The 27,126-nt window shown below is 38.1% G+C and overlaps 1 protein-coding gene across 8 annotated transcripts in view; it reads right to left on the bottom strand.

The window, feature by feature from the left end:
- The window catches only part of BMPR1B (bone morphogenetic protein receptor type 1B), a 433,856-nt gene that overhangs the window by 20,239 nt on the left and 386,491 nt on the right, over positions 1-27,126 (bottom strand). For 4 of the 8 annotated variants that reach the window (XM_070452165.1, XM_070452164.1, XM_020893950.2 and 1 more), the window contains 4 exons: positions 19,559-19,656; positions 18,939-19,041; positions 7,994-8,090; positions 6,410-6,548 (listed from right to left, as the gene is read on the bottom strand). In XM_070452165.1, the coding sequence (XP_070308266.1) occupies positions 6,410-6,548; positions 7,994-8,090; positions 18,939-19,041; positions 19,559-19,656 (437 nt within the window). Of the gene's footprint in view, positions 1-6,409; positions 6,549-7,993; positions 8,091-18,938; positions 19,042-19,558; positions 19,662-27,126 lie in introns of all 8 variants that reach the window. The other 4 variants (XM_070452163.1, XM_070452162.1, XM_020893946.2 and 1 more) reach the window with 1 other exon arrangement.

Here is a 27,126-nt window from a genome sequence, read left to right as displayed (position 1 = left end):
CAGAGAAGAAAACAATTGCATATGAAATATAGTTAGCCAGTAGTTTTTCTTTATATGGGCTTCACAGGTGGCACTAGTGGTAAAGAATCTGCCTGCTAGTGCAGCAGACACAAGAGACTTGGGTTCCATCCCTGGGTTGGGAAGATCCCCTGGAGAAGGAAATGGCAATCCACTCCAGTATTCTTGCCTGGAGAATCCTATGGACAGAGGACCCTGGTGAGACAAGTTATTTTTATTTACTTATTAATTTTACTTATTAACTCATGTTGTCCTCTTTTAAATGTATATTTGAGACTTGGTTTTGAGTGCTTGAAGTATTGCTTCCAGTTATTATTTCATTTAACTGATTATTATTTTCACAGAGAAAAACACTTGAAGGGTTCACAGTAACTGGCAGAAAAGAGTACTTTTCACTTCTACTACCAGTGTGGGGCACTAGATACTCTAAAGGGAATCATGCCACTATATGCTTCAATAACATACAACAAAACAGAAAGGTAATGCACTATTGGGCACACACAGAAATACTTGCAGATGAAATCTCTAAGTAGGGAGGTGTAGGCAGACAGAGGAAAAGAGGAAGGGAAGAGTTAAGAACAGAGCAAGGCTAGATAAGCATTCAGCAAATACAAATGCCAGGCCGCTATCTGGGCAAAGAATAACACCAGCCTTGAGATCGAGACAATGAACGCTGACCCTTTAAAATGAGAGACACTGAACCCTGGGCTTTAGCACTAAGCCTGAACCACTGAATGGGACCAAATTTGCCCTAGTTTGGTGGCACACCACCACCACGGCTCCTGGCAAAAACAAATACAAATCCTCTCTTGAGGAAATTATTGCAGCATATGCTTCACTCCACTACTGGTAGGATACTAGACCCTCTGAAGGAGGTCCTGCCACCCTACACCTTGGTCATGGGTAAAATATAAGAAACAACAAACTGTAATGCTTATTGGACGCACAAGGGAATAAAGGAAATCCCCACCTTGGGGAGGGGAGGGAGAGAAGGAAGGGAAGAGAGAAAACAGAGGGAGGGAAAGGGGAGAGAGAGAGGCTCTCACAGGGTAAATGCCTTAAAACAAAAGGAAACAGCCACTGCACATGAGAGAAAGAATCCAAGTAGATTTAACCCCTTCAGATGACAGATGCGGGAATCCAGACAGAGAATGCCACACGGCGTGAGATGTGTGAAGAATGTGGAGGATAGGAGACAGAATGAAACATAAGCTAGCAATAAGAAGTCACTGAAAATTAGGCTTTGAGGAGGAAGAGCTGTCAAAACCAAAAATGTAAAATGGAAAGGGAGAACAGCCCATTAGAAATGGGGAGAAAGCAAAACTATGAGAGCTCTGAAGAATTACGGAGTGCAGCGGAGACGGGCAGAAGGAAAACAAGAGGGTTCAAGTGGCATAGCGGTTAGATGTCTCTTTACACATGATCTTCTTTTTGAAAATGCCATGACTAAAGGGGCTAAGTGTTGGTGACTATTTACATAATTTGGGAGACATAAACAATCAAACATAGAACTCTCATGAGATCTGCTTAGAAAGTTGGGATGTACTCTTCCCAGAGACAGGCTTTGCATTCAAAGTGTTTCTTTCTGCATTTATACTTTTAAGGGTCACGTAACTATACTGAGATAACTGTATATATGAGCTACTGTAATTTACCTGAGCAAACTCCGGGAGATAGGGGAGGACAGGGAAGCCTGGTGTGCTATAGTTCACGGCATCAGAAAGAGTTGGATGCAACTTAGTGACTGAACAACAACAACTATAGTGAGCTCACCAAGATATTCCAGAATAAACTCATCTCAAGGTCAGCTGATGAGCAACTTTAGCATCTGAGCCACCAGGGAAGCCCAGCTGATGAGCAACTTTAATTCCCCCTTGCCTTGTAAAATAACACATTCTAGGGTTGAGGACATTGTGGGGGCTAGCATTCTGACTACCACGGATGTCTACCAACTGGGATGGGTTCTGTTTTTGCCTAATGAATGATTTCATCAATTCAAGACGTAATGCTATCCACTACCAGAATCATTAACAGCACTAATATCAGACTGAAAGCTTTTGGGGACAAGATAAAGTCTTTTTCTTTTCCTCTCAAAGAAGAATTAAAGAATAAAAGCATTGCTGACATGCGTTAAGCCACTCAGCCTGAAGGAAATGAGGCATCAAGCGTACATGTAGACCAGCCTTCCTCCCTTTAGGAGCCGGAAAGGCCCGGTAGGAGACAGTCAGTCCATTTCGCTTCCCCAGTGAGGGAGCAGAGCATCAAGAGTACTGCGCAGCTGAGAGCCAGACCCATAAGTAGTTAAACTGCTGACCTGAGAGGAGACTTCCTACAATGATTAAAGAAGTATTATTAATTTACTGTTGTTACAAAGCATTGCTTATATAAATCCACAGAACATTTCCTAATAGAAACAGTTTTAAATCCACTTTTTTTCTAATGATGACATATATAATGAATTTGATAAGAGTACAGATGAAATTGGCAACGCTCACAAGAACAGAAGCAACTTATCTCAAAATAAAAAGTCTCACTATATTCAGAAATTTAAAATATACTTCTATTTTGAGATTTATTATAACATCTACAAAATATATTTTTTGTAGTCCAAAAATATATTTTGAAAAGTGTTTTAACTATGTCATTTATTTGCATTTTTATTTGATCTAGTTAATGTTCCAGGTCTTTGGGTACCCAAACTTTTCTTCTATATGACATCTTTAGATAGCAGGCTTGAAAGTTAGATTATACAAACTCAATACAATCATTATAATTGTGACTCAAAACAGAGAAGAATTATTTCATGTAAAGTGGGGACAACTCACTGTGTAAGGATTATAAGGGTTATCACTATTTTAGAAATGTCTTTCTATCTAGTGGTCAGTTATCTGATAGTGTCCAATGGTAAATTAAGCCCATGTGGACCCTAGAAACCATGGAGCTGTAAGTAATGCTCTGTGCTCTCTATATGTCCCGAATTAACAAAATACTCACTTCTACACACACATACACCGTTTAACATATCTGCTTAATAAGACCATGTTAATGTTGCATACTGGACAGATTTTTCACAGAAGATTCCTCAGCTGAGAGGTTTAGTGTTCAGTTAGTTTACTTCACCTTTTGTTCCTTTACAAGGTCAGATAAATAGGGTATAAATAAATAATGTTACTATTGATTGAAGGCATAGTATGCAGGTATTCAGTATGCCAGGCATATTTATATGTATATACATATGTGTGTGTGTGTATATATATATATATATATAGCATATGCTATATATAGAGAGAGAAAGAGAGCAGGGAAAATTCTTACAACCACTCTATGATATTCCTCCCTTAGAGGATTTATATTCAAAGCCACTTAGTAAATATTAGTCCCAAGTATGTATTTATACACAAGACATGAACTTGCCCTCTTTGTTAATGAAATAAATGACAATGTGGAATTAAGGTGAGACATTCACTCATATAATACAAAGAGACACTACTGAACATTTCTGTATTGTTTATCTTAAAAAACAAATCTTAAAGCAGGATCTTAATTCTGTAATACCAAGGCTTTCCCTTCGCTCAAGTGAGTGATAGGATCCTTCTTCCCATCCTGTTGTTATCAAATGCAGGTCTTAATTTTACTTAACATTTGGTTCACAAGCATTGGGAGCACAGATTCTAGAGGTAGATCACCCGGGTTTTACTCCTGGCTTCTCCACGGACCAGCTGGTTGATCCAGTGGGCTTGGGCCCCTGATGTGTGATACAGGATACATTTCTACACCACCTCACAGTGGCTAGAAGGATTAAATGAGATCATCCTTTAAAGGCCAGAATCTGGCCAGGGCTGGACCTCTGGCAAGCTGGCTGCTCTTAATCATTATAGTTAATAGCCAAACACTGTTTGGTACCCAGATTATAGACATAAGATAGTATTTTCACAGATACCAAAAGTTGGGAGTTGCAGATTTTCTTTTTTAAAAAAACAAATAATTGAGCAGCCTCTTTAATCACCCCAGGATGCTAAGTGACAAAATGTAGTTTCCACCTCAAAAGAGATGAGAGTCCACCTAAAGACACATGTACATTAAAACCAATTTCAATGTTATTTTAAACAGCTATATTGGTTGCTGCATTGATTATGCAAACTTCTGTTATGACATAAGTTAAACAGACTGGCTCAGTCTAGACTAATCTGTCACAGAGATAAAACATGGGGCATAATCTGAGGAACTCTCCAGAAAGACATTATATTTGCAAAGACATGGATTTTTAAAACATGCTGTATTTTCAAAACAATTAGTCAAGGCTGATTCAAGAGCTCAAGAATCCAGTGGGGAAGAGGTGGGAGGAGAGGGATACTATGCTTATCAAGCTAAGAAAGAAGACCCATAACCATGACTGGATATTAGAGTGTGTTATGCAAGAAAGTGAGAGAGCAGCAAGGTCAAAGATTTGAGACAGAACTCCACAGGAATGAGAAAGATGGGCTAGAAGGAGGAAGATAGTAGTTTCCAATTCTAAGAGTGTAACTATCTAAAGGGAATTTTAATATCTGTACTTGAAGAAGTGTGATAAAATATTTTTAAATATAAAAATGGTATTTGCTATATATCAGTTAAATTCTAAGAATGAAAAGTCAAGCAATTTGATAAGAACTTTACATTAAAAAAAGATTTATATCCTAAGTAGCATCCTTCACAAGTGGTTTTCTGTCTGGTGTATTACCTCCAGGGGAGGCATTAGTTAAAGAGTAGAGTTTGGCCACCTGATGTGAAGAACTGACTCCTTGGAAAAGACCCTGATGCTGGGAAAGACTGAAGGCGGGAGGAGAAGGGGACGACAGAGGATGAGGTAGTTGGTTGGCATCACCAACTCAATGGACATGAATTTGAGTAAACTATGGGAGCTGGTGAAGGACAGGGAGGCCCGGTGTGCTACAGTCCATGGGGTCACAAAGAATCGGACACGACTGAGTGGCTGACCTGAACAGAGAGTTTCAGTTATGCAAGGTGAATAGGTCCCAGAGATGTACCACACAACAGAGTGCCTACAATTAATAACGGAATATTGCATTCTTTTTCCCCTAATTTGAAGCAAAAAGTTGACACTCACTTTATTTTTACTTACATACACTTAGCATATAACATTTTGTAAGTTTAAGGTATACAGCATGTTGATCTGATATATTTAAATAATGAGAAAAGATTATCACAGTAGCATTAGCTAATACCTCTATTTAATACATGTGTATCATAATCTTAAAAAATTTGCAAAGAGGTTAGATCTTACACTGGGCTCTTATCATAAAATGATAATAATGAATGGGGCAGGAGGCAACTTTTGGAGGTGATGGATATGTTTATGGCCTAGACTGTGATGATGGCTTCAGGGGTGTATGGTGGTTTAGTCACTAAGTGGTGTCCAACTCTTTGTGACCCCATGAACTGTAGCCTGCCAGGCTCCTCTGTCCATGAGATTTCCCAGGCAAGAATACTCGAGTGGGTTGTCATTTTCTTCTCTGGGGTAGCTTCCCAACCCAGGGATCAAAACCAGGTCCCCTGAATTGCAGGCAGATTCTTTACCGACTGAGACACCTACTTATTTCCAAACTCTTCAAGTTATATGCGTTAAATGTATACAGCTTTTTGTATGCTAAGGAAAAGAGTTATAAAATAAATTCTTGGCTTGAGATTTTTAAGTTAGTTTTAGTACTAAATAAAAGGTCACCAAAAGAATCAAGTAAACAAGACATCCAAAGTCAGAACCAGACAATAAAGACTAGGAAAATCAATCTCAGAATTTATAAACTTTATAAAGGAAAATATTTCTCACTGTTATTTCCATTTCAAGTCCCAACAATCTTTTCACATGGTCCATAAAGTAACCAAATGCTTTTCTCATTAAAGCAAGTGCCTTGGATTCACTATATATTTTCTTCCAAGTTGGCAGCGCTGACCATCAGAAAATTAAAACTCTTCTGAATGGAAAAGCCAGGGCTTCACCCTGAAACATAAACCCTCCAGCTGAGCGGCAGCCTTCATCCCTTTTAGAAGTACTCAGATCCCAGTTGGTTGTAATACTTTTGCCTTCAAAAGCCAGGCCAAAGTGCTGTAATGTTATCCTTCCTGAAAACAGAGGGAAGATGGTCCCATGTCGAATGTTTTCTAATCTGCTCTTTATCAGAACGCAGAGGTCTGGATTGTAACCATACACTTACATTAAAGAACAATGACCTCACCCCCAATATGTCAAAATGTTATCTGGAAACCCTGCATCTGAGATCTGATGTCTGACTGCAGAGCGCTTTCCCCTGTCCACGGCCCTATCTGTTTCGGTAAAATGACACCCCGTGGTTACCGACATATCCTTTACGTTCAAGGTATGCTCCTCTCATACCAGCAGAGGGAGGCCTGATCCGCTCCCCGAGCTCTGCGACTGCTCAATTAAGTCTCTCAGGGATTCTCCCGGAGGAATGTAAGTTTCATCCTGTTCTAACCCAATGCTGTACCGAGGTCTGGCTTCTTGTCTTTTATACCTGAAGATGCACAAAGGAAGAAAACGTTAGACACTGGATTGCAATGACAAGGATAGAACATGCAGAACCACGGCAGGTTTCATCTTTGCACATAAATACAAGATTAGATTCTGAGTATATATTATCCTTAGTTATGATTTCCAAAACACAAAGTTATAATTAGTCTTCTAACCTATTTTTTTTTGTGGGTCTGTATTCTTTTTTTTTTCCATTTATTTTTATTAGTTGGAGGCTAATTACTTTACATCATTGCAGTGGTTTTTGTCATGCATTGAAATGAATTAGCCATAACCTATTTTTTAAACTAAACTTCATATTTTCACTCAGTCACAACCATCTTTAATCTTCCTTCTCTGTTTCTTTCAATTGCATATATCCAAGTGGCCTATATTCCATTAACATTTTTATATAGTTCCAATAGTAGTAGTAGTAGCTGGTCAGTCGTGTCTGACTCTTTGCCACTCCATGGACTATAGCCCACCAAGCTCTTCTGTTCAAGGGATTCCCCAGGCAAACATACTGGAGTGGGTTGCCATTTCCTTCTCCAGGATAGTTCCAATATCCGTGCCCTAAAATCTTTTCTTACAAGGTCCCTAATTAGCTAAAGATGAAGATTTTTTGTTTACAAAAAACACTAACTTTCTCATAAAAGGCAATGTATAAAGCAATAGTATAGATAAACTGAAACTTTAAAAGCTTTTGTCAATAATGTCTTCAGTTAGAATTGATGATATTTGAGTCAACTCTTATTTGTAGAATAGTAACCTAAATAAGTATTACAAAAAGGCAATGATAAGAATTTAAAGGTCCCTGATATTTCACAAACTAGAAAATGAGTTCTTAGGTGATTGAAAACAATTTGTAGTGTTGTTGTTTACTTGCTAAGTCATGTCTGACTCTTTGCAACCTCATGGACTGTAGCCTGCCAGTCTCCTCTGTCCATGGGATTCTCCAGGCAAGAATATTGGTTATAGGTTGCCATTTCCTTCTCCAGGGGATCTTCCTGACCCATGGATCGAAACTACTAACTGAACATAGTCTACCTTAATAATTAATCTATAAGTTATCTTTTATAATCTTTCAATACTAAGGGAATACTGCTAGCTTACAAAATAAGGAATTACTAAAGTGATTCTAGGTCAACATGGTCATTTCTCACTTTGAATCAAAGGTTAGTAGCAACTAGTTGCTGAATTTCCTAGCCACCATAAGTTTCCTAGAGATGAAATTTTTCTGGGTAGTTTTGATATTTGAAGCAGAAACAAGATAGCTATCTATTAATAACTTCATTAGGACAAATGATTATCAATAGTAACTGATATTGTCAGTGACATCTAATATCTAACCAGGTCCAGGAAAGCTGTGATGAAAAACATCAACTGGTAGAACAGTATGAGGATGATTTTATAAACTCAAAATTCTACATCCACATGTTGGAAACTTACCTGAAGTAACAGAATAAAATGACGAGGACCAAGAGCAAACTACACACAGTCACAGATATAAGTAAAGCTTTGTGGTGTATAGGTCCGTCAACAAAATCTGAAATTAAACAGAAGCAAAGAGAGACATAATACAAGATTATTTTTACTTAAAAATTAGGAAGCAAGTCTTTCCTCAAAGTGCTTGCTAACCTCCATGTGTAAGATGTGAGCAATGTGAGGTTCCTTTAATCTGCTTATTGATAAGAAATAAATATATACTCTCAAAATTTGAGTAAATAAGCTTGAGTAACATGAATCACTGTTCATCTAGACACTCACTTCAAGAGTATGCATTTCTTCCTCTTTGGAAGGAATAGGTTTGACACAGGATAAAAGCACAGAATACAAATAAATGTAAATGGACCAATACCCTTAAAATATAAGCAGGTAGTTCATCTTTATTTCAGATCCAGTTGATGGGTTTCCAGGCTTTTCTCATGTGGTTTCTGGGGCACTCTACATCATAAATTTGGACAAAAAATGAACCTATATTCATTGTACATAAAAAGCAAAGCAATCCTATGATGGATACAAAGGAACACAATTCCTCAATATTGGCAAATAAATAGAATACATGGATGTGCAATACTTTAAACAAAGATGACCTTCAAAAATACATAACTAATTTTTTCATAAATGGCATCGGTTTTTAAAAGAATGGATATGTCTACTCAAAGAATTATGGTATGATCTTTTCAAAGAACAAATTATTAAATAGTATTCATGCTGTTTTAACTCCAGTTCCTCACAAATAAGATCTACTTATAGTATGATTTTTCAAAATTCCTAAAAATAAGAATGACTGGGAGAGCTTTTATACAAATGCTGATTTACTGACTTCAACACCAGAGACTTTTATTCAAAATATATATTTTTTTTTTACAACCATCCCAGGTGATTTTATATGCAGTAGTCTCTGGAACATACTTTTTTTTCTGAGAAAACTGACTAAAAGCCAGATGTACTTCCATAGTAACAGAATGAGCACCACTCTGATTAAGGGCACAACACATCCTTGGGAGAATCAATACTGTTTCTTAACTTTAAAAGGTATCATGCATTGTAATCTATGACTTTGGTTACCTACAAACAAGATGCTTTCTAACCGTGCTGTGCACTTTTCATTGTACAGCTACCTGAACACTCTGGCGGGGGACCTCATCCCACTCATTGTAACTTTCTTTTTCATTCAAAAGCATTATACATTCCCTGAAGAAAAATTGAACAGCACGAATTAACTGAAATAAACAAAACTGCCATCACCTCACTACTTACACCTCACTACTACTAACATTTTACTATATGTCTTTCCAGTCTCATTTCAACAAACAAAAAATTTTCATGAGCAAAATAGTTCACAAAGAAGCATTATAAACCCACAGTTGTATTATTCTCAACAGCTAAAACATGGAAGTAAACTGTGTCCACTGACACACGAATGGATAAGCAAAATGTGATATATTACATAAGATGTAGTTTAGTCTTAAAAAGGAAGGTGTTCCTGACAGATGCTAGCAACATGAATGAACCTAGAGGACATTAGGCTAAGTGAAATAAGTCAGTCACAAAAAGATGAACACTCTACTTATATGAGGTACTTAGAGAAGTCAAAATCATAATGACAAAAAGAAGAATGGTGGCTGTCAAGGGTTAGAAGGGAAGGGAGCTGGGGAAAACTAAAGCTTAATGGGTAAGAGTTTTGGTTCTACAAGATAAACAGAGCTATATAAATGGATGGTGGTGATGGTTGCACAACATTATAAACATATTTAACATCAATGGACTGTATACCTAAGTGATTAAGATGGAAATCTTTCTGTTCTGTGTATTTCATCACATAAAAAACTGGGGGGAAATCATAATTACCTTGTAACTAGATTGTTTTCACTTATAATCTGTAGAAATTTTCTAAAACAATAAAATCTTTTCTGCAACATGAGTTTCAAAGACTACATGGTATACATACAGACACATCCTAATTAGAAAGTCAGTCTTCTGATGATGTATATCTAGAAGATTGGGAAGATTTTGTTATAATACATCTTTGCTGTGATACATAAAATTCTGTGATGAACATTCTTATACATACATCATTGCACATGTCAATGATTATTTTCCTAATCTTGATTCTAAAAAGTACAATTATTAGATTGAAGGATATATATTTTAAGTTTGTCAAATACATTGTCAAAATATCCTTTTAAAAAAATTGTAACAGTTTCTTTTTCTTTTTTTTTTTTTTTACCAATGTGAACATATATCTTAGTTATCTTGAAGTAATTTCGGTCTTAGAGAAAACCGGTAAGGATAAAGGACTCCAACCCGCCCTTTAGAGAGTTCCCATTCCAGCGAGAGAGCACCTGACACTGCAGGTGCACAAACGGCATGGAGCAAACAATGGCACTGGAAACAACTTCAAATCTATTCCCAGTGTTAAGGACAAGAACGCAAAAGGCCTGATTCTGCAGAAAAGCATACAGATCCCTAGATACTCTATCAGAACTAGCAGAACTAACTACATAAGCACAACATATTCAGTTCAGTTCAGTTGCTTAGTCGTGTCCGACTCATTGCAACCCCATGAACCGCAGCACGCCAGGCCTCCCTGTCCATCACCAACTCCCAGAGTCTATCCAAACCCATGTCCATCAAGTCGGTGATGCCATCCAACCATCTCATCCTCTGTCATCCCCTTCTCCTCCTGCCCTCAATCCCTCCCAGCATCAGGGTCTTTTCAAGTGAGTCAGCTCTTCTCATAAGGTGGCCAAAGTACTGGAGTTTCAGCTTCAACATCAGTCCTTCCAATGAACACCCAGGATTAATCCCCTTTAGGATGGACTGGTTGGATCTCCTTGCAGTCCAAGGGACTCTCAAGGGTCTTCTCCAACACCACAGTTCAAATGCATCAATTCTTCATGAACCTAACCTTCCAGGTTCCTATGCAATATTGCTCTTTACAGCATTGGACCTTGCTGCTATCACCAGTCACATCCACAACTGGGTGTTATTTTTGCTTTGGCTCCATTCCTTCATTCTTTCTGAAGTTATTTTTCCACTGCTCAACATATTTTGAGTATAAAAATATAGAAAGCCTCAGCGACTTTCACTTTTCCACGTAAATGCAGAATACTCTGAACCATAAGGACAGTATATTTATTACTCATCTTAACAGATTTCTGATTGATGACAGCCATGAGACCAGAAAGCATCTAAGGGATTTTTCCTTATCATCAAGCACTGCTTTAAAAAAGGAGAGCATTACCTTCCCACTTTCCTTTTCTTTGTCCCAGAAACCCTAGCCCCTATAGCCTCAACAACTGCCTCCTGGTCTTCTGTCATGAATTTATTGCCTTATCAATAAACCTTTTGTTTCTGGTGATGACGCCAGTCATGTTTTAATCTGCCACTACCTGTGCTCAGAGCATTAACAATGTAAACACTCAAGTCACTGTTGAGTCTCCAAAGGCGAACACTACCAGATACACATCAGGAAAAGAACAGAGCCCCTGATTCTCTCCAGGGCAGCAGGTTTCTACTGGGCTGTCATTCCAACTGCTCAGGGAAGTAGATCGGAGAACTCTCCAGGGAAGTCTGGTTCACTCTGAGAGGCAAAGAAGAATCACCAGTGGTTTTCTAACAAAATAGTATTGTCACTACTTGTCTCCTATCTGATACTTAACTGGTTTGCAGCTACTTAAAATGCCAGGACTGTTTTCATAAGGCTAGAATATGGCTCATAATTGCAATAAGAAATAAAAAACTAAATAGCTAGAAAGAATCTTGGAAACACATGTTGGAAGACATCTTTATGTGTGTTCTCAATGTTATAATCACAGATAAATTGGAGACATCTTTCTATTACTAGAGCAAAAAGTGTCTGTAAAGCATAGTCTTGTCAGAGGATTTTAGTCAACAGATAATACTGTAAAGTAATCTACTTTCCTCATATATTGGTATGTCATCTTATGGTAACATCTAGAAATAAATTCACTATAAGAACAAAGACATAATATTCTAATTAATTCCCTGCAGAAAAAGTTTAGAATTTTATTTCCTGGTAACAAAGGAAATTAAGAATTTTTATATTCAGATTAAAAAAGACTAATGATTTCTAAATTCCTTCCATATGTCCCCAATACAAAGTAAACCAGAATTTCCAGAAAAGTTAAAAGCCGCACATTTCAAGAAATGTTGAAGCTACTCCTTGTCAAGGTATTCAGCTCAGGCTCACATACTGGTTTATATTACCGCAAGTATAATACATGTGTCAGAAGGAGAATTCTGCAACTCAACTTTGCATTCTATCATATATTCAACCTATGTGTATTGTGGAGATTAAGGGAGTTGTTTCACTGGCTAAATACCTGTTACTCTATTGAGTTTAATTTATAATTGATAATACCAAAGCTAAGTAACAGCATGTTAAAACAAATCTGTAAACTGCTCAAAATAGTTTTTTAGTTGATTAAGAAATCAGAAGGTAAAGTTGAGCTTAGGAAATCCTGTATTATGTTACTTAACCTACACTGGAAGTTACCCTATTTCAAAATAAACAAAAAGGTGTTTCTGACACATTTTCTATGAAGTATACATTCAGTATACATAATTCCCATATTTAAACACACAAAAACCCACACCTATTCCAAAAAATTATATGAACTTTGGTTTTGTAAAACCCAAATTAGAGGATCCCATTTAATAAAGGAAAGCCTGTGTTCATTTTAACACCAGTCTTCCACTCCTTTAAGTGCTCATTTGAAAAAAAAAATTTTAACAAAAATAAGTAATAAGTAACTTGAGAGGAGAAAAAAACCTCACCAAATTCTCCTGCCTAAACATCATTTCAAGAGAACATTTTACTCACAATATCTTGGTCAAACCATGTGATGCTGAGACTGTAGGCATACATCATTCTTCCAGTGCCCCTTTATCACTAATTCTGCAGGCAGGAAGCCAGACACCATGACTTCTCCCTACAAGCCTGTCCATCAAAACAGACATCTCCCCCTCCTCTTAGCACCAACTGCAGTGTTACTGGGATTCCTGAATCAAACTTCATCATTTATGATGAAGGTGCTGCATTTGATCTGATTACTTTTTGTAATTCTTCCTTCAGGAGAAAGAATATCATCCTAGGGTATTTGTGTCGCTGGAGCTGAAATAAAATAAGCAAAGGAAAACTAATATTCATAGAAGAATTTCTGCTGCTTTCTGGCCTCCCTTCATCATCTTTTTTTGAAATAGAAGATGACAAATAAAATTTCAAGGTTCTAAATATACAGTGATAAATATTTATTGGATGCGATTTTGTATCTCTAATATCCTACTAAACAAATGCATCCAAGTTGGGGGGGGTGAAAAAACTGGATAGATAGAAAAGGTTTTCTTGCTTATTTTTTAATCAGCAAACTTACTTGTAGGTATTTATAATTAAAGACGCTTAGGTGAGGATTTATTATAGATCAGAGAAGTACTAAGTGTAGCGGTGCACGCATGCATGCATGCTAAGTTGCTTCAGTCATATCTGACTCTTTGTTACCCCATGAACTGTAGCCAGCCAGGATCCTCTATTCATGGAATCTCCAGGCAAGAATACTAGAATCAGTTGCCATTTCCTTCCCCAGGGTATCCTCCCCACCTAAGGATCAAACCTATGTCTCCAGCATGCATCTTCTGCATTGCAGGTAGATTTTTAACCACTGAGGCACCAGGAAAGCCCAGTACATGTACATGGGATTCAATAAATGATAAATTATAGGGAAGAAGAGAAGGAGGAAGGAAGAGAGAGGGTGTGTGCAAGAAACAGGGGGAGCAACCCTCTAACTCTATATTCTATAAGGAAGCGAGTGAAAGTTGCTATACAGTCCTATACAGTCCATGGAATTCTCCAGGCCAGAATACTGGAGTGGGTAGCCTTTTCCTTCTCCAGGGGATCTTCCTAACCCAAGGATAGAACCCAGTCTCCGACACTGCAGGCAGATTCTTTACCTGCTGAGCCACAAGGGAAGCCTATTCTAGAATAAAGAAAATGCTAACTGTGCAAAGCAAACATAATAAACAGAAGGCTTTGAAGTTTATTGATTATTTCGTGATATGGCTAACCAACCACTACTTACTTAGAGCTTTCCAGCTCTTATATACATAAAAGCTTTTTTTTCGACAATGTCATTCAGGGTTTTGTTCTCCTTTTCTTTTTTATAGAAGATTCAGGGTGATGTGGTCCAAGGCCCACTTCCCATCTCCAGTACTCACTCTAGCTCTGTAACCTTCACACGGTACTTGACCTCACTGTTCCTCAGCTGCATGTCTGCGAAATGGGGGTGATGATAATAGTGCCTTCCCCACTGAGCTGTTCTAAGGATTAAATTAGTTAGTATATGTAAAGTAATCAGAAAAGTACTTGGACAGCAAGGAGATCAAACCAGTCAATCTTATGGAAAATCAACCCGGAATACTCTTTGGAAGGACTGATGCTGAAGCTGAAACTCCAGTATTTTGGTCATCTGATGTGAACAGTCTACTCATTGGAAAAGTCCCTGATGCTGGAAAAAACAGTGCAGAAGGAAGAGAGGGCATCAGAGGATAAGATGGCTAGATGGTATCACTGACGCAATGGACAGGAACTTGGGTGAACTTTAGGAGATGGTAAGGGACAGGGAGGCCTGGCTTGCCACAGTCCAATGGAGTCTGCAAAGAGTCAGACATGACTGGGTGACTCAACAACAACAACAACTTAGAAAAGGGCCATGGCAGGTAAGCACTCCATTCATATTAGCAAATGTGATTATCATGGTTATGATGATAATTTCCACTGCCTTCACCCACAAAACTGGCCTAGGCTCTGAGCTCTGGCTCCCTTCAACTGTACCTCTTCCCAATAAGCAGTGGGTTTGCAAAACCCCAGTGAAGTGTCCATCCCAAATTTGTCCCATCCCACTCTCCATTTAAAACACTGGCCATTGCCCCAAAGTCTGAAATTCTACCTAAACGGCCCCAGGCCTGTGTCTGGGGACTGTACAACCCCTTGTCTCCTTGAAGGGGCACTGAAGAACTGGTGTACTTACCCTAACCTTTGACAAAGAGGTGGCGGAGGTTGGCTGGGGCAAGACATGTGGGCAGAGCATAAACCAGAGGGCCAGGTGTTTGCCCAACATTAAGCTTCTGATTATTGAGGCATCCATTTCAAAACATCTCAAATAAACATATTACCAGCTGCATGATGCAACTACTAGTAAAACAACTAGTAAGAAAGCAGGTAACCCTGCCCACAAAGTTCCCTGGATAACTGACCACCTTGATAACTCCACTTTTCCTTCCCCATACCCTCATCCCCACTCTTATGTTTTAAATTTGCCAGTATTTTTCTAACCGTGTAGGGTGACAAATGTTAGCTAGACTTATTGTGGTAATGATTTTGCAATACATACAAATATTGAGTCATGTTGTACACCTGAAACTAATATAACATTTTATGTCAATTATAACTCAGTCATTTAAATTAATTAATCAATTTGCCAATAAAGGGTGAATCTATGAAATCCTAGGCACCCTACTTTTGACCCCAATAAAAGCAGAAGCCCAGGTCCCCACCCCACATGCTTGTGACCCTGCTGGGTGGCCCTCAAGTACGCTGTACAGCCTCTAGTTTCTGCAAATAATACATCTTTTCTCTCAGATTTCTCTGACAGTGGTTGCTGAGGTGAATTTTATATAATAAGAACCACATGGGCCAGTCTAGTCACAACACTGGCTCCAGTTGAAGAAATGTCTGTGGGGGCTGCCAGAGTGGTGTGGACCCAGGTAAGTGCTTCAAGCATTCTGAACCAACAGTATCACCACCACAGACACACACCGGTCTCCAGCTGCATGCGTGAGCGGCTCCTCCCAGGGCAGGGCTCCCCCCAGGGCAGGGCTCCCCATCACTCCCCCTCCCACACTGCAGTGAATCAGTCTAAGTAGTTCAAGCATTCTAAACACAAAGTTGGTGTTCTTCACCATTATAAAAACATACTTGTTAAATTCAGTTAACAGAAAGTATTTTATTTGCCAGTCTGCTACATTGGATTACGAGTTTTAAATAATTAAGTAAATGGTATGTGCTTTTCCATTTATACTATTGCCCCAGCTCCACAAAAGTTAGGGTTGGCCCTAAGTATTACAACAGCAGCTAAAATTTAAAATATCAAAATAAGATGGTTCCATGTCTCTTTAATACCCCTGTTCTTTATTTCGGGTTTTATACCAAAACATACATACACATGTCTCCAATACAACTATATGTAGACATATATACATCAGGCTGCAATGCAAATGTTTCTGACCAAGGCACTACTGAATTCAGTAAACATATACGGTACACTTCCTGTAAAAATGCTGCCCATGTATATATGGCAGAGGCAAAAAAACAGCAGCTCAATGGTATATTTATGTAAACATGACCAGCGCTCTCAGACCATAGTCTTCAGGGACTTTTAGACCGCAAAATGACTGCACCAAAAACGGTGAGGTGGAATCTATACAGACCTCACCTAGGCACTACCTAGGATCTTCGGAGTTCAAAACAGTACCTTTAAAGCCACTAAACTCCGCACCTTCAAATCTATCACCTTGTATATTTCTCACATAATCCACCAGCCACATCAGCATCCGCTTTCCTGGACAAAGGACTTGCCTTCCCAGCACTACTGCTCTTCCTTCCAAAACCTTTTCACTGAGCTCTCTAGAACGCTCAGCCTCCTCCGAGAACCCTCCGCTGCCTGCCAGGTCCTAACTGGAATCTGGCTCCACCTACAGGACAGTATGAGAACTGCAGCCCTTTCAGCATTTAAGTCAGTTTTCCTAATTCCTACTGTTAGGATTCTCTCCTTGAGGGAAGCGATTCTAGCACATCTATCTTCATTTCTTGCACATTTTACCCACCTTCCGGCCCCAAGCCCAACACATCAACTCCTGTATCAGTGCTATTCAAAATGTTGTCTATAGATCACCTACTTTTTGCAACTGATTCATAAAGAAATAACCACAAAACAAAATAAACATCTAGAATTTTATAGCAGTTTGAAATCAGTGGACTTCTCTTTGAACAAGGTGTTGTCAGATACACACATTGAGACACAGTGGCGCTAGCCATATCCGCACATAGGTCTTTTTCTACCAAATGTGTTGCCTAAATTTTAATGTGCATATAAATCACTTGGGAAATCTCATTAAAAATGCAGGTTTAGTAGTCTGGAGTGAAGCCTGAGCCTCTGCATTTCTAACGAGTTTCAAGTGATGCTGGTGCTGCTGATCCACACTGGCCCACTTTGAACAGCGAGGCGTCAAACAACTGAATTAGGAGACTTTTCCCAACCAGCTATGCTGTTTCACATGACTGCAGTTTGCAAATCTTTCTCAAATATTACAAACATTACATTGCCTCTGTTTAAGAGTCATTGCTATTCACGGGCTGTGCAACCTTGGGAAAGTTAGTTAACATCTACAAGAGCCTCATATTTAAATGGGGACTAATAGTCCTAAATATCCTACAGGATTGTTGTGAAGCTCAAATGGTTGAATTAATGTCATAGTTACTAGCATTATTCTTGGCTTATGTTAGCCATTTTCATTTTTAAATTGTTTATTTCTGCCTTGCCCACTTGGCAAACTTCTGTTCATCCTTAAAATTTGCTCAAATATCACATCTATGCAGCTCTTTTGACATCCTCCTACTCCAAAATGAGCCACTCTTTTGTGTCTTCTGAGATTTTTCTGAGTATAATTATTTCCACGTTTCTCTCTCACAATCTAGTGTGCTAGTCTTGAAAGCGAGAATTTTCTTCATCCATTTATGAATCCCTAACACCTAGCATGCTGACCGGCAAAATTTAAAAAAAAAACTGCCTGTGACTTTTAGATGTGCATTATTATGAATCAATCTTACAGAGCTAGGCTATAGGAACAAATGTTATAAAATATCATCAGAACCCAATAAGGTCATTGTATTTTGTTGGGAAGATATTCTTCTAAGAAATAAAAAACAACGATGATAAATCATCTTAAGCTACCTTTTTAAGACTTAGGACTCTATGACAATTACAAATCATTTATTTTGTGGTGAGACCAAGAAAAAAGGAAACATGGGAGCTGTTTTTAACCAAGAGTCATTGGGAATGCAGTGTATCTTTTTTTTAATGAGCAACACTAAATGTATACGTCTCAAAACTAAACTTTCTAGATATTTTCTCTATTTTATCAATATATATGAATTGACTAAAAGGTAGTTACTCTAGCATAAGTAAAAGGAAATTCCATGAAGCAAATAATCTGAATTAACCCTTTATAAAAGGGTCCCCAGCCTCCGGAATCTAATGTCTGATGATCTAAGGTGGAGCTGATATAATAATAATAGAAGTAAAATGCAAAATAAATGTAATGCACTTGAATTATCCTGAAACCACCTCCCCGTGCAGTCTGCAAAAAAATTATCTTCCAAAACACCAGACCCCGGTGTCAAAAAGGTTGGGGACTGCAGCTTTATAAGGTCCTTATTTTTAAAACAAATGTAGCCAAATAGCATTTGAATGAGGCACAACTTCTGAATAACATTTAGGGGTAAACAAAAGACACTTTGTCCCTCCTCTTTCCTCTTGAAACCCACTCCAAGCTCTAGTCACTAGTTTTCTGAGGGAAGTAAGAACAGGGTAAAGAAGTAAATCTTAAGAGTGAAGTCACATGTGGCTATTTTCCCAATAACTCCCTGTATTCATCTCTGAATGTCAGTTTCATTGTCATCTTGTCTCGCCCCTCTGGCCCAGGAGTGAGAAAACAGTACAGGCAGATAGATACATTTGGAAAAGAGAATAATTCTAGTGTTTATCTCTTTATGCCTAAAGCTTTTCCAGCCCGTGAGCCTTCCTCTCCTTACCTCTGCTTTTCAGCGGAGGAAGCGTGGGATGTAGATCTTTATTACATTCATTCCGTTCTGTGCAGCATTCAATGGATCTTCTCTGATGAGGAATGGGAGTGTCCTGAAATTGAAACCTGACAGCTATTAATAGGTTTACCCCAAATTTCAAAGCCATATCACCTAAAACTAGCCAATTAACACTCTTTAGAGAACTGACTTAAAATTCTAATAATTTTATTCAGACACAGTGAAATGCTATATTAGGTAATTTCTTTCAAATCATCATGTATATTCTTACTGCAACTTTGGCACTTCTACAAAATTACTATTATACTTGCCATAACCAGTATGCATAGTATAAACTCAGGAAGAAGGCTTGGCTTAATGCAATTAACCAAACCGGAATTTGGGCAAGATGATCTAATGAGTCCCTAAGCCAAAAGTTAACAGCAAAAATAAAATGACTACTTGATTTCAAAATGAAAGGAGAACTGACCCAATGCAAATTTTCTAATTATTGTCCAAAATACTGAAAACAAGCTAGTCCAAAAAAATTCTGTTTTATCTTGCTTGCAACTTGGTTTTTTGTAATCTTGCCCATAAAAGGTTACAAAGTGGAATCAAGGTATCTTCCTTACCCGACACTGAAAATCTGAGCCTTCTAGTCCTAGACATCCAGAAGTGACCACAGGCATCCCAGAGTCATCTTCTTCTATCATCGTGAAACAATATCCATCTGTGCTAAAGATCAAACAGGCAAAGTAAGTGTGCGTGTGTGTGCATGAGAGAGAGTGTGTGTCCAGGGTAAAAAGAAATGAAGATGTTTATCACTTGTTTTGGGCTTCCCTGGTGGATCAGTGGTAAAGAATTCACCTGCCAATGTAGGAGACTCAGGTTCCAATCCTTGAGTCAGAAAGACCCCCTGGAGAAGGAAATGGCAACCCACTCCAGTATTCTTGCCTAGGAAATCCCATGGACAGAGGAGCCTGGTGGGCTACAGTCCATGGCATTGCAAAAGAGTCAGATACAACTAACAGACTAAACAACAACAACAATCATTTGTTTCATTACAAACAAGAAGAAAGTCAAAGATCATATATAACAGGTCATTATCTGATTAAAGAATCCCAAAACTTCCTTTAAAGTTGATTTAATTATCATCAACTATTTAGTCATATATCCTCTGTCTAGAACTCATGAGAAAGGATCCAACATTTCCATATAACATATAAATTAACAGCATGTATACTACATACTAAACACTCATTCTGGCCTTTCACAGCTATCACCTTCAGAAATCCACTCCAAGGGGAAGGCAGTAATATGCTTACTTTCTATATGAAGTAACTGAGGTTCAGAGATCTTGAGTAATTTCTCAAAGGCCATGCAGCTAGTGAGAGGCACAACAGGGGTTTGAACCCATGTAGGCAAGTGTTTATTCTGGTTCTACTTGCTCTGAGGTAGTGAAGTGAATCTATCTCTTCCTAAGGCATAGAGGGGGTTTACAGACTAAGGGAAGCAGGAGTTGGGGTCAGCACAGCCCAAGTGAGGTGACTAAGTGCCATGCAGTACCTGCCCTATGCTTTCAGGATGGCATATGAAAACATCAGGCTTTGTGGTAACAAGTCCGGTCTTAATTTGGGTGTGGGGTAAGGATGGACAACAGAAAGAAGGGCTTTTAACATGACTATGAAAACCAAAGAGACAATGCTTTTAATTTCTCCCTGGTTTTCTACACTGAAAAGAACTTTCACGTAGAATCTCATTTAATCCTCTCATCAATAATGACAAGTAATATTTCTATTTTACAAACAGGTAAATCAAGGTTATGAGAGTCTAACAAACTTATACAAGGTCACAAAACAAACAGATACAGAATCAAGTGTAGCATCAAGGACTTCTTGCTTCATTCTCATAGCTTTTCCAAAGTCCCTCCAGGGATTAAAAATGAAAAACAAGGACTATTATACATAGAACAATTTTTAAACAGACATTACTTCACAAGTTTGGGTGATGAACGCAGACAGACTCCCAATATAAGTCATACACCACTATTGCATGTGCTAAGAAATAAACTACTGAACTACATCTCCATCTTTCTCATGAGAGAAAGATGTATCTCCATGGTCAGTGTCCAACACAGATGTGACTACATAAACCTAAAAAAAGTCAGAGGAAGAAAGCTCTGAGCATGATTTGTGTGCTGGTCTATTCTGTGTTAGTGGCGACAGCATTCTGCCATACACCGGTACTTCAGTTATCATCCAAACTCTTACAATTGTTTACTTGGTTTATAAGCCTCAAGTGATCCAAAATGCCTGTTTACACGAACAAGCAGGGCAAAATTCAGACATACTAATGAACAGCAAGCAACGGCCAATGACAAATCTCTGTGTTAGACCAAGTTCAAATGCATGAATACTGCTGTAGAAGAAAGACTGCCTTGGAACAGCCCATGCTCCAAATTTTTGGGGGGTTTCTTAACTAATGTACTGAAATTACTATGAAAATCCAAAGCACATAAACCCTGAAGGCAATAAATAAAAGAACCATCCCTTAGAAATTTACCTTAAACAATATAAGCAAACAATAACCATGTGATTTTTCTTTTATCCCTTTCCTCAACATTTCTTTTATCCCTTTCCTATATATTTACACTCTGTAACTTGCGTTTCCCATCAAAAGTAAAATTCAGGAATTAAGAATAAAGTTATTTTAAGCTTCTGATATTAGGAAATCATAGCATAACTAAAAAAGTTTGATATGTTAAATCTAAAAAAGACTAATTTCTCCTTATCCAGGAGGTCCCCTTAAGTCAAAATCTGAGTATACAGAAATGTAATTTGAGGCAACTTACAAGAATCAAAAAAGAAAAGGCTGGTAAAGCTGTTGGCATGTTACTTTTACAATGTCCTGGTAAATGTAAAGAAACATCAGGAAGAGTAAATTCAAGTTGTAAAAATGTACTCCTTTATCTGTGAAGAGGAGGAAGCTAAAAATAGAGGATGGAAACAAGATTTTTGATGGAGAGATGTTATAGTGTATATAGAAGTAGAAATAAAATGTACACTTGAACCATGAAATGTTATAAACCAACATTACTTCAATAAAAAATAAATTTTAAAAAGAGGATGGAGAGGGAGAGAGGCCCTAGAGAAAGAAGTTGGTGTCCTATAAGTTATAAATTTGGATACAAACTGAAATATTTAGTTGGAAGACAAGCAAGGGGTCAAGAGAACCATCTCAAGGGCATATTACTGACAACAAGACAAAAATAATTTATAAACTTCTTACTGAAATTGCTAGCTAGTAAGGGCCATTGACTGGAAACCAGTAGCACAATTACAGAAGCTTAAAAATTACTTGAGAACTTTCAACTCTCGAGCAAGCACAAATATAAACACAACTACACTCTGGAATCAAAGTCGATCAACCACCCACCACTAAGAGACGGCTGCTGAATGTCACCCAAGGCATTTGACTTTACTATGGGCTTATTTCAACATTCTGCTGCTTGCTTCCATATTTAAGTATAGTTTTCAAATGTTTTATATAGATTACCCGTCATCCCTAGTGTTGAAAGTGATAACAAGAGATGAAGAATCATGAGAAAAATAAAAGGTGAAATAATTTTATACAAAATTGAAAGCAGTGATATGTATATATGAACACAGAATGAATCATTTAATTACAGTAATGATAATGAATTTTAAAAGACAATTCAAAAGGAAGGAGAGGCAAGATAGAGGCAGGGGATTAAGAGGTACAAACTACCATGTATAAAATAAATAAGCTACAAGGATATATTTGTACAGCATGAGGAAATATGGGCATTATTTTATAATAATTTTAAATGCAGTACAATCTATAAAAATACTAAATAATTATGCTGTTTATATAAAACTAATGTAATACTGTAAATCAACCAAACTTCAATAAAAAAGACAATTGATGTGACATTTCAAAAATTCTGCCCCTGTGTTATAAGTCAGGAAAAGTAACTGACAAACAGTTGCCTATAAACATTATCAGTCATCAGTACTGAATGCCTCTCAACATAAGGCTAATTCATGAAAAAGGGAAGCATTCGAAAAAGTAAACATTATATGAGGTCAAAGTAGTGATAATAAAGCCTCTGTTATAACCTTGGATAGTTCTACAGGTTCATGCCTCCTTGAATATGCCCAGTATTTCAAAAGCAAAGAAATCTGGAACATCTTGAGATCATGGAGGATAGACTGCCTTGGAGATTTTCAGTGTGACCAAGAACACTCAGCAGTAAGTAAGAAAGGGATACACTTGGTTCAAAGCTTGGAGGGACCAAATGGTACTCCTTAGGTGGCTGTGCATCCTGGGCCTGGGAGTTTTGCCTGTTTTCATTTGGGGTCAAATGGATTTACAAACAGTGATAGCTCAGCTGCTAAAGAATCCACCTGCAATGCGGGAGACCTGGGTTGGATCCCTGGGTTGGGAAGATCCCCTGGAGAAGGGAAAGGCTACCTACGCCAGTACTCTGGCCTGGAGAATTCCATGGGCTGCGTCCATGAGGTCACAAAGAGTTGGACACGACTGAGCCACTTTGACTTTCACTTCTGGACCCCAACTCATCCATTGCAGAGTGAGAGCAAGCTTTATAAGGTTTACCCAAGTCTTGGTCCCTTTAACTCTATGCTTCCACTAAGATCTTATGCTTCTTTATTATAAACCCCAAGTTGTCCAGAAACATAAGCACCCCAGTTGAGAAGGGGCTATTGTAGAATTTTTCTTCTAACTGGTTTAGATCTTTATAAACATTAATTTAACTATAAAATATAATTTTGAAAGTAGTAGTTAAAAAGGAGTTTATCTGATCTGCTCAATCAGGGTGATAGGAAATTTTAAAAGCAGTAATAAAATAAAAATCACCAAGTAATTCAAATATTAATTAATTATTAAATAGTTTAAAATTTTGCCCTTGACAAAAACTGATTAAATAAATGAAAACTTGCTCAAGTGCATCTACTCACAAGGATTCAAGTTCTCTACACCAATCATCTATTCTGATCAAATTGAATCAACTTATTTATTCCACTTTTTTCCCAGGGTGTAAGAAGTACTAGCATTCTTAAATTTCAAAATTCTTTAAAGTTTCAGTCAGAAACTACTTGAAATGCTGCTCGTTTTAGGTGAATTGTAAACCCTTGAGGACACTGTCTTCTAAAATATCTATTTCACAATGAAAGGAATAAATACAGTTTTCTATTATAGGTAAATAAAGATACAACTTTTCGTGTTGTGTTTAAGTCACATAGAGTTTAGTCAGTTAACAGCTGAAAGTTGCTTAACTACAGTTAATTTTACAAACTATTAAGCATACTGGCTTCCCTGGCGGCTCAGATGGTAATGAATCTGTCTGCAGTTCAGGAGACCTGGGTTTGACCCCTGGGTTGGGAAGATCCCCTGGAGAAAGGAATGGCAACCCACTCCAGTATTCTTGCCTGGAGAATTTCAAGGACAGAGAAGCCTGGTGGGCTACCATTCATGGGATCACAAAGAGTCAGGCACGACTGAGCAACTAACACACACAGATTAAGCATACTAATTCTCAGACAGATGCTGAGAATCAAGGGTGAGGAATATGCAGCCTCTGTTTTCAAGGAGTTCAACATCTATGCACTGATCCTAGGAAAGACAAAGTCATTCCACTTCAGGACGGACAGAAATCACCAGCTAATTAAAGTGCTTTCTATGGCAGGAAGGCAAAGAATGCTGAGCAAAGGTCATCTACAGGCATGGAATCCTAAGGTTTTTTTGTCTGTTTGTTTCCCCTTATCATCTTTAGGTGGGTGTGTTCCCATGGTGGTGGAGGGAAAGACAGTAAGATAGCTATGACTGTCACTGATCCCATTTTCTGGCTTCTCCTCTGAGATGTCACAGCGCTGGGGGAAGCTGAAGTTACAACATTAGTGATGAAGTTCCAATGTGAGAGGGGCCTTTTTACTTTATCCTGAAGAGAGTGTAACTACCATACATCCTCCTCTGGCAGCCAGGTGATTTAACGTTTTGTTCATTTTCTTCTCACTCCTGCAGTCCTGTGTAGACCTCTCACATACCTTCCTTGCCTCCTAGCCAGACACCCCCCTCCTCTCTCCACTCTCTAACCCATTCCGCATAGTACTGCCTGAAAAATCTTACATCTTCCTTCCTGCTCAAGTATCTTCAATGATTCTCTATGTATAACTGTACCGAGCTCAACACTGTTCACTTTCTATTAAGTCCAACACTAAATGGATCCATTTAAGTATCATTCATGATTAATGAGAGACACAAAAGCAGAGTTACTCCTTATAAAAGATTTCACAAGTGAATTTGAAACCATATCCTCATCCAACTAAGTGATATGCCCCACAGAAGGAACAGTCTCATAAGAGAAATGGTTTTAACTCAACATCTTCTACTGGGAAAAAAAAGATCATAAAGCTGAATGTTCAGGTGGTCTGGGCAACAGTGGAATAAACTGGATGAACAGAAGATGTACACACAAATGAGAACAGTGCTCACTTCAAACACTCTGAGACCTGGGTCAGGAGCATCTCTCTGAAAGCACACACCATCATATTTGGCAGAAGGTTTAGAAGCTCCGGGTTAACACAAAGTATATGGAAGAGCTCTGGACAACATCGCCTGATCTTACATGTTCCTTCTTGCTCAAAAATCTTCAATGGTTCTCAATGTATAGCTCTAAAAAGCCTTACCCTGTTCACTTCCTATTAAACCCCTAAGCTTTCCCTTCTGCCCTCTTTGACTCTTCAGGAAACAGCTAGAGACTTACCTAATTTGTCATTTAGGTGCCTGGAATCATTTGTACATCTATGCAAATATACAGTGTGATTTATTATATCTACAAACCCTGAAAACTGCCAAGGTAGGAGTATTTTTGGTCAAATGAATGAGGAAATATTTAAAATTACCTTGAAAAAGCGTTAAAAAAAAAAAAAAGAAATGGATAGACTTGTATGAGAGAGTAGAGGAACCTGAGGGAGGTGGTCAGAAAGGGACAAAAATGACTATCACAGATCATGTCAAGTAAAACTAGGAAGAATACATAAAGTGGGACCAGATTATATAGAGAAAAAAATTAAGACTGAGATTATGCCTGCTAGGACAGGAAAACAAAACAGAACACTGACATGGTGGAAGTCATACACAAAGAGTTAATTAAGGAGACTATGCAGTTTTCAAGGCATACAATGATAGTATGAGGTCCTAGGAAATAGAATCTAGAAATGGAATAAGAAAGATAAACAATGCGAAGTAACAACTGAAAGGTATTTAGATGATCAATATTTTATTGAGGGAGGTTAGATAATGGTTTCATCTTTTAATTTGAATTATGGATATTAAAAAAATTATTCTACTACTTTATTCAGCATGATAGATATGCACTACATCCTCTAACATACATGCCATTAGGCCATGTAAATGGAATGGATTTTGGAAGCAGACACATCTGCACCTGACAGGAATCAAAGCCAAAAAGTACTCATAAATAGTTAAAAAAATAATAATAAAATAAAGGACAAAACCCTCTACACTTTGTGCATGTTCTCTGAATTATCCCATCAAGGGCTTCCCAGATGTCTCAGCAGTAAAGAATCCAGCTACAGTACAGTATACGTGGGTTCGAACCCTGGGTCCGAAGATTCCCTGGATCATCAGGGGATTTCAGAATGTCTCAAAGTATGATACACTTTTGATTTGGGCTACTTTCTGGGTTATTCTCTACCGGAATGTGGGAGTATAAATGAGCATGCGCTCTACCCAAGCTATCCAGCGTGGCTACAATCTGCCTGGTACCAGCCTTCATCCAAGCCATAAACAAGGACACTTTTATCTTTAAAACTGTTTTGCCTAGAAGGGCAAGATTTAGTGCAGTATTATTCAAAGTATGCTCCCTCAAAAACTGCTTATCACTGGTCTGTGAGTACATTAATATAGAAACTGAAATTTGTATCACAGTAACTCCAGCTCTGTTGAATTTAATTAATGCATGCATGCTCAGTCATTCAATTATGTCCAACTTTTTGCAACCCTATAGACAGTAGCTCACCAGGCTCCTCTGTCCATGGGCTTCTCCAAGTAAGAATACTGGAGTGGGTTGCCATGACCTTCCCCATGGGACCTTCTGACCTAGGGATTGAACCCACGTATCCTGCATTTCCTGCAT

The sequence above is a fragment of the Odocoileus virginianus genome, chromosome 21 (assembly GCF_023699985.2).
Source record: "Odocoileus virginianus isolate 20LAN1187 ecotype Illinois chromosome 21, Ovbor_1.2, whole genome shotgun sequence".
NCBI lineage: Eukaryota > Metazoa > Chordata > Mammalia > Artiodactyla > Cervidae > Odocoileus > Odocoileus virginianus.
This window is presented reverse-complemented; position numbering and strand designations above follow the sequence as displayed.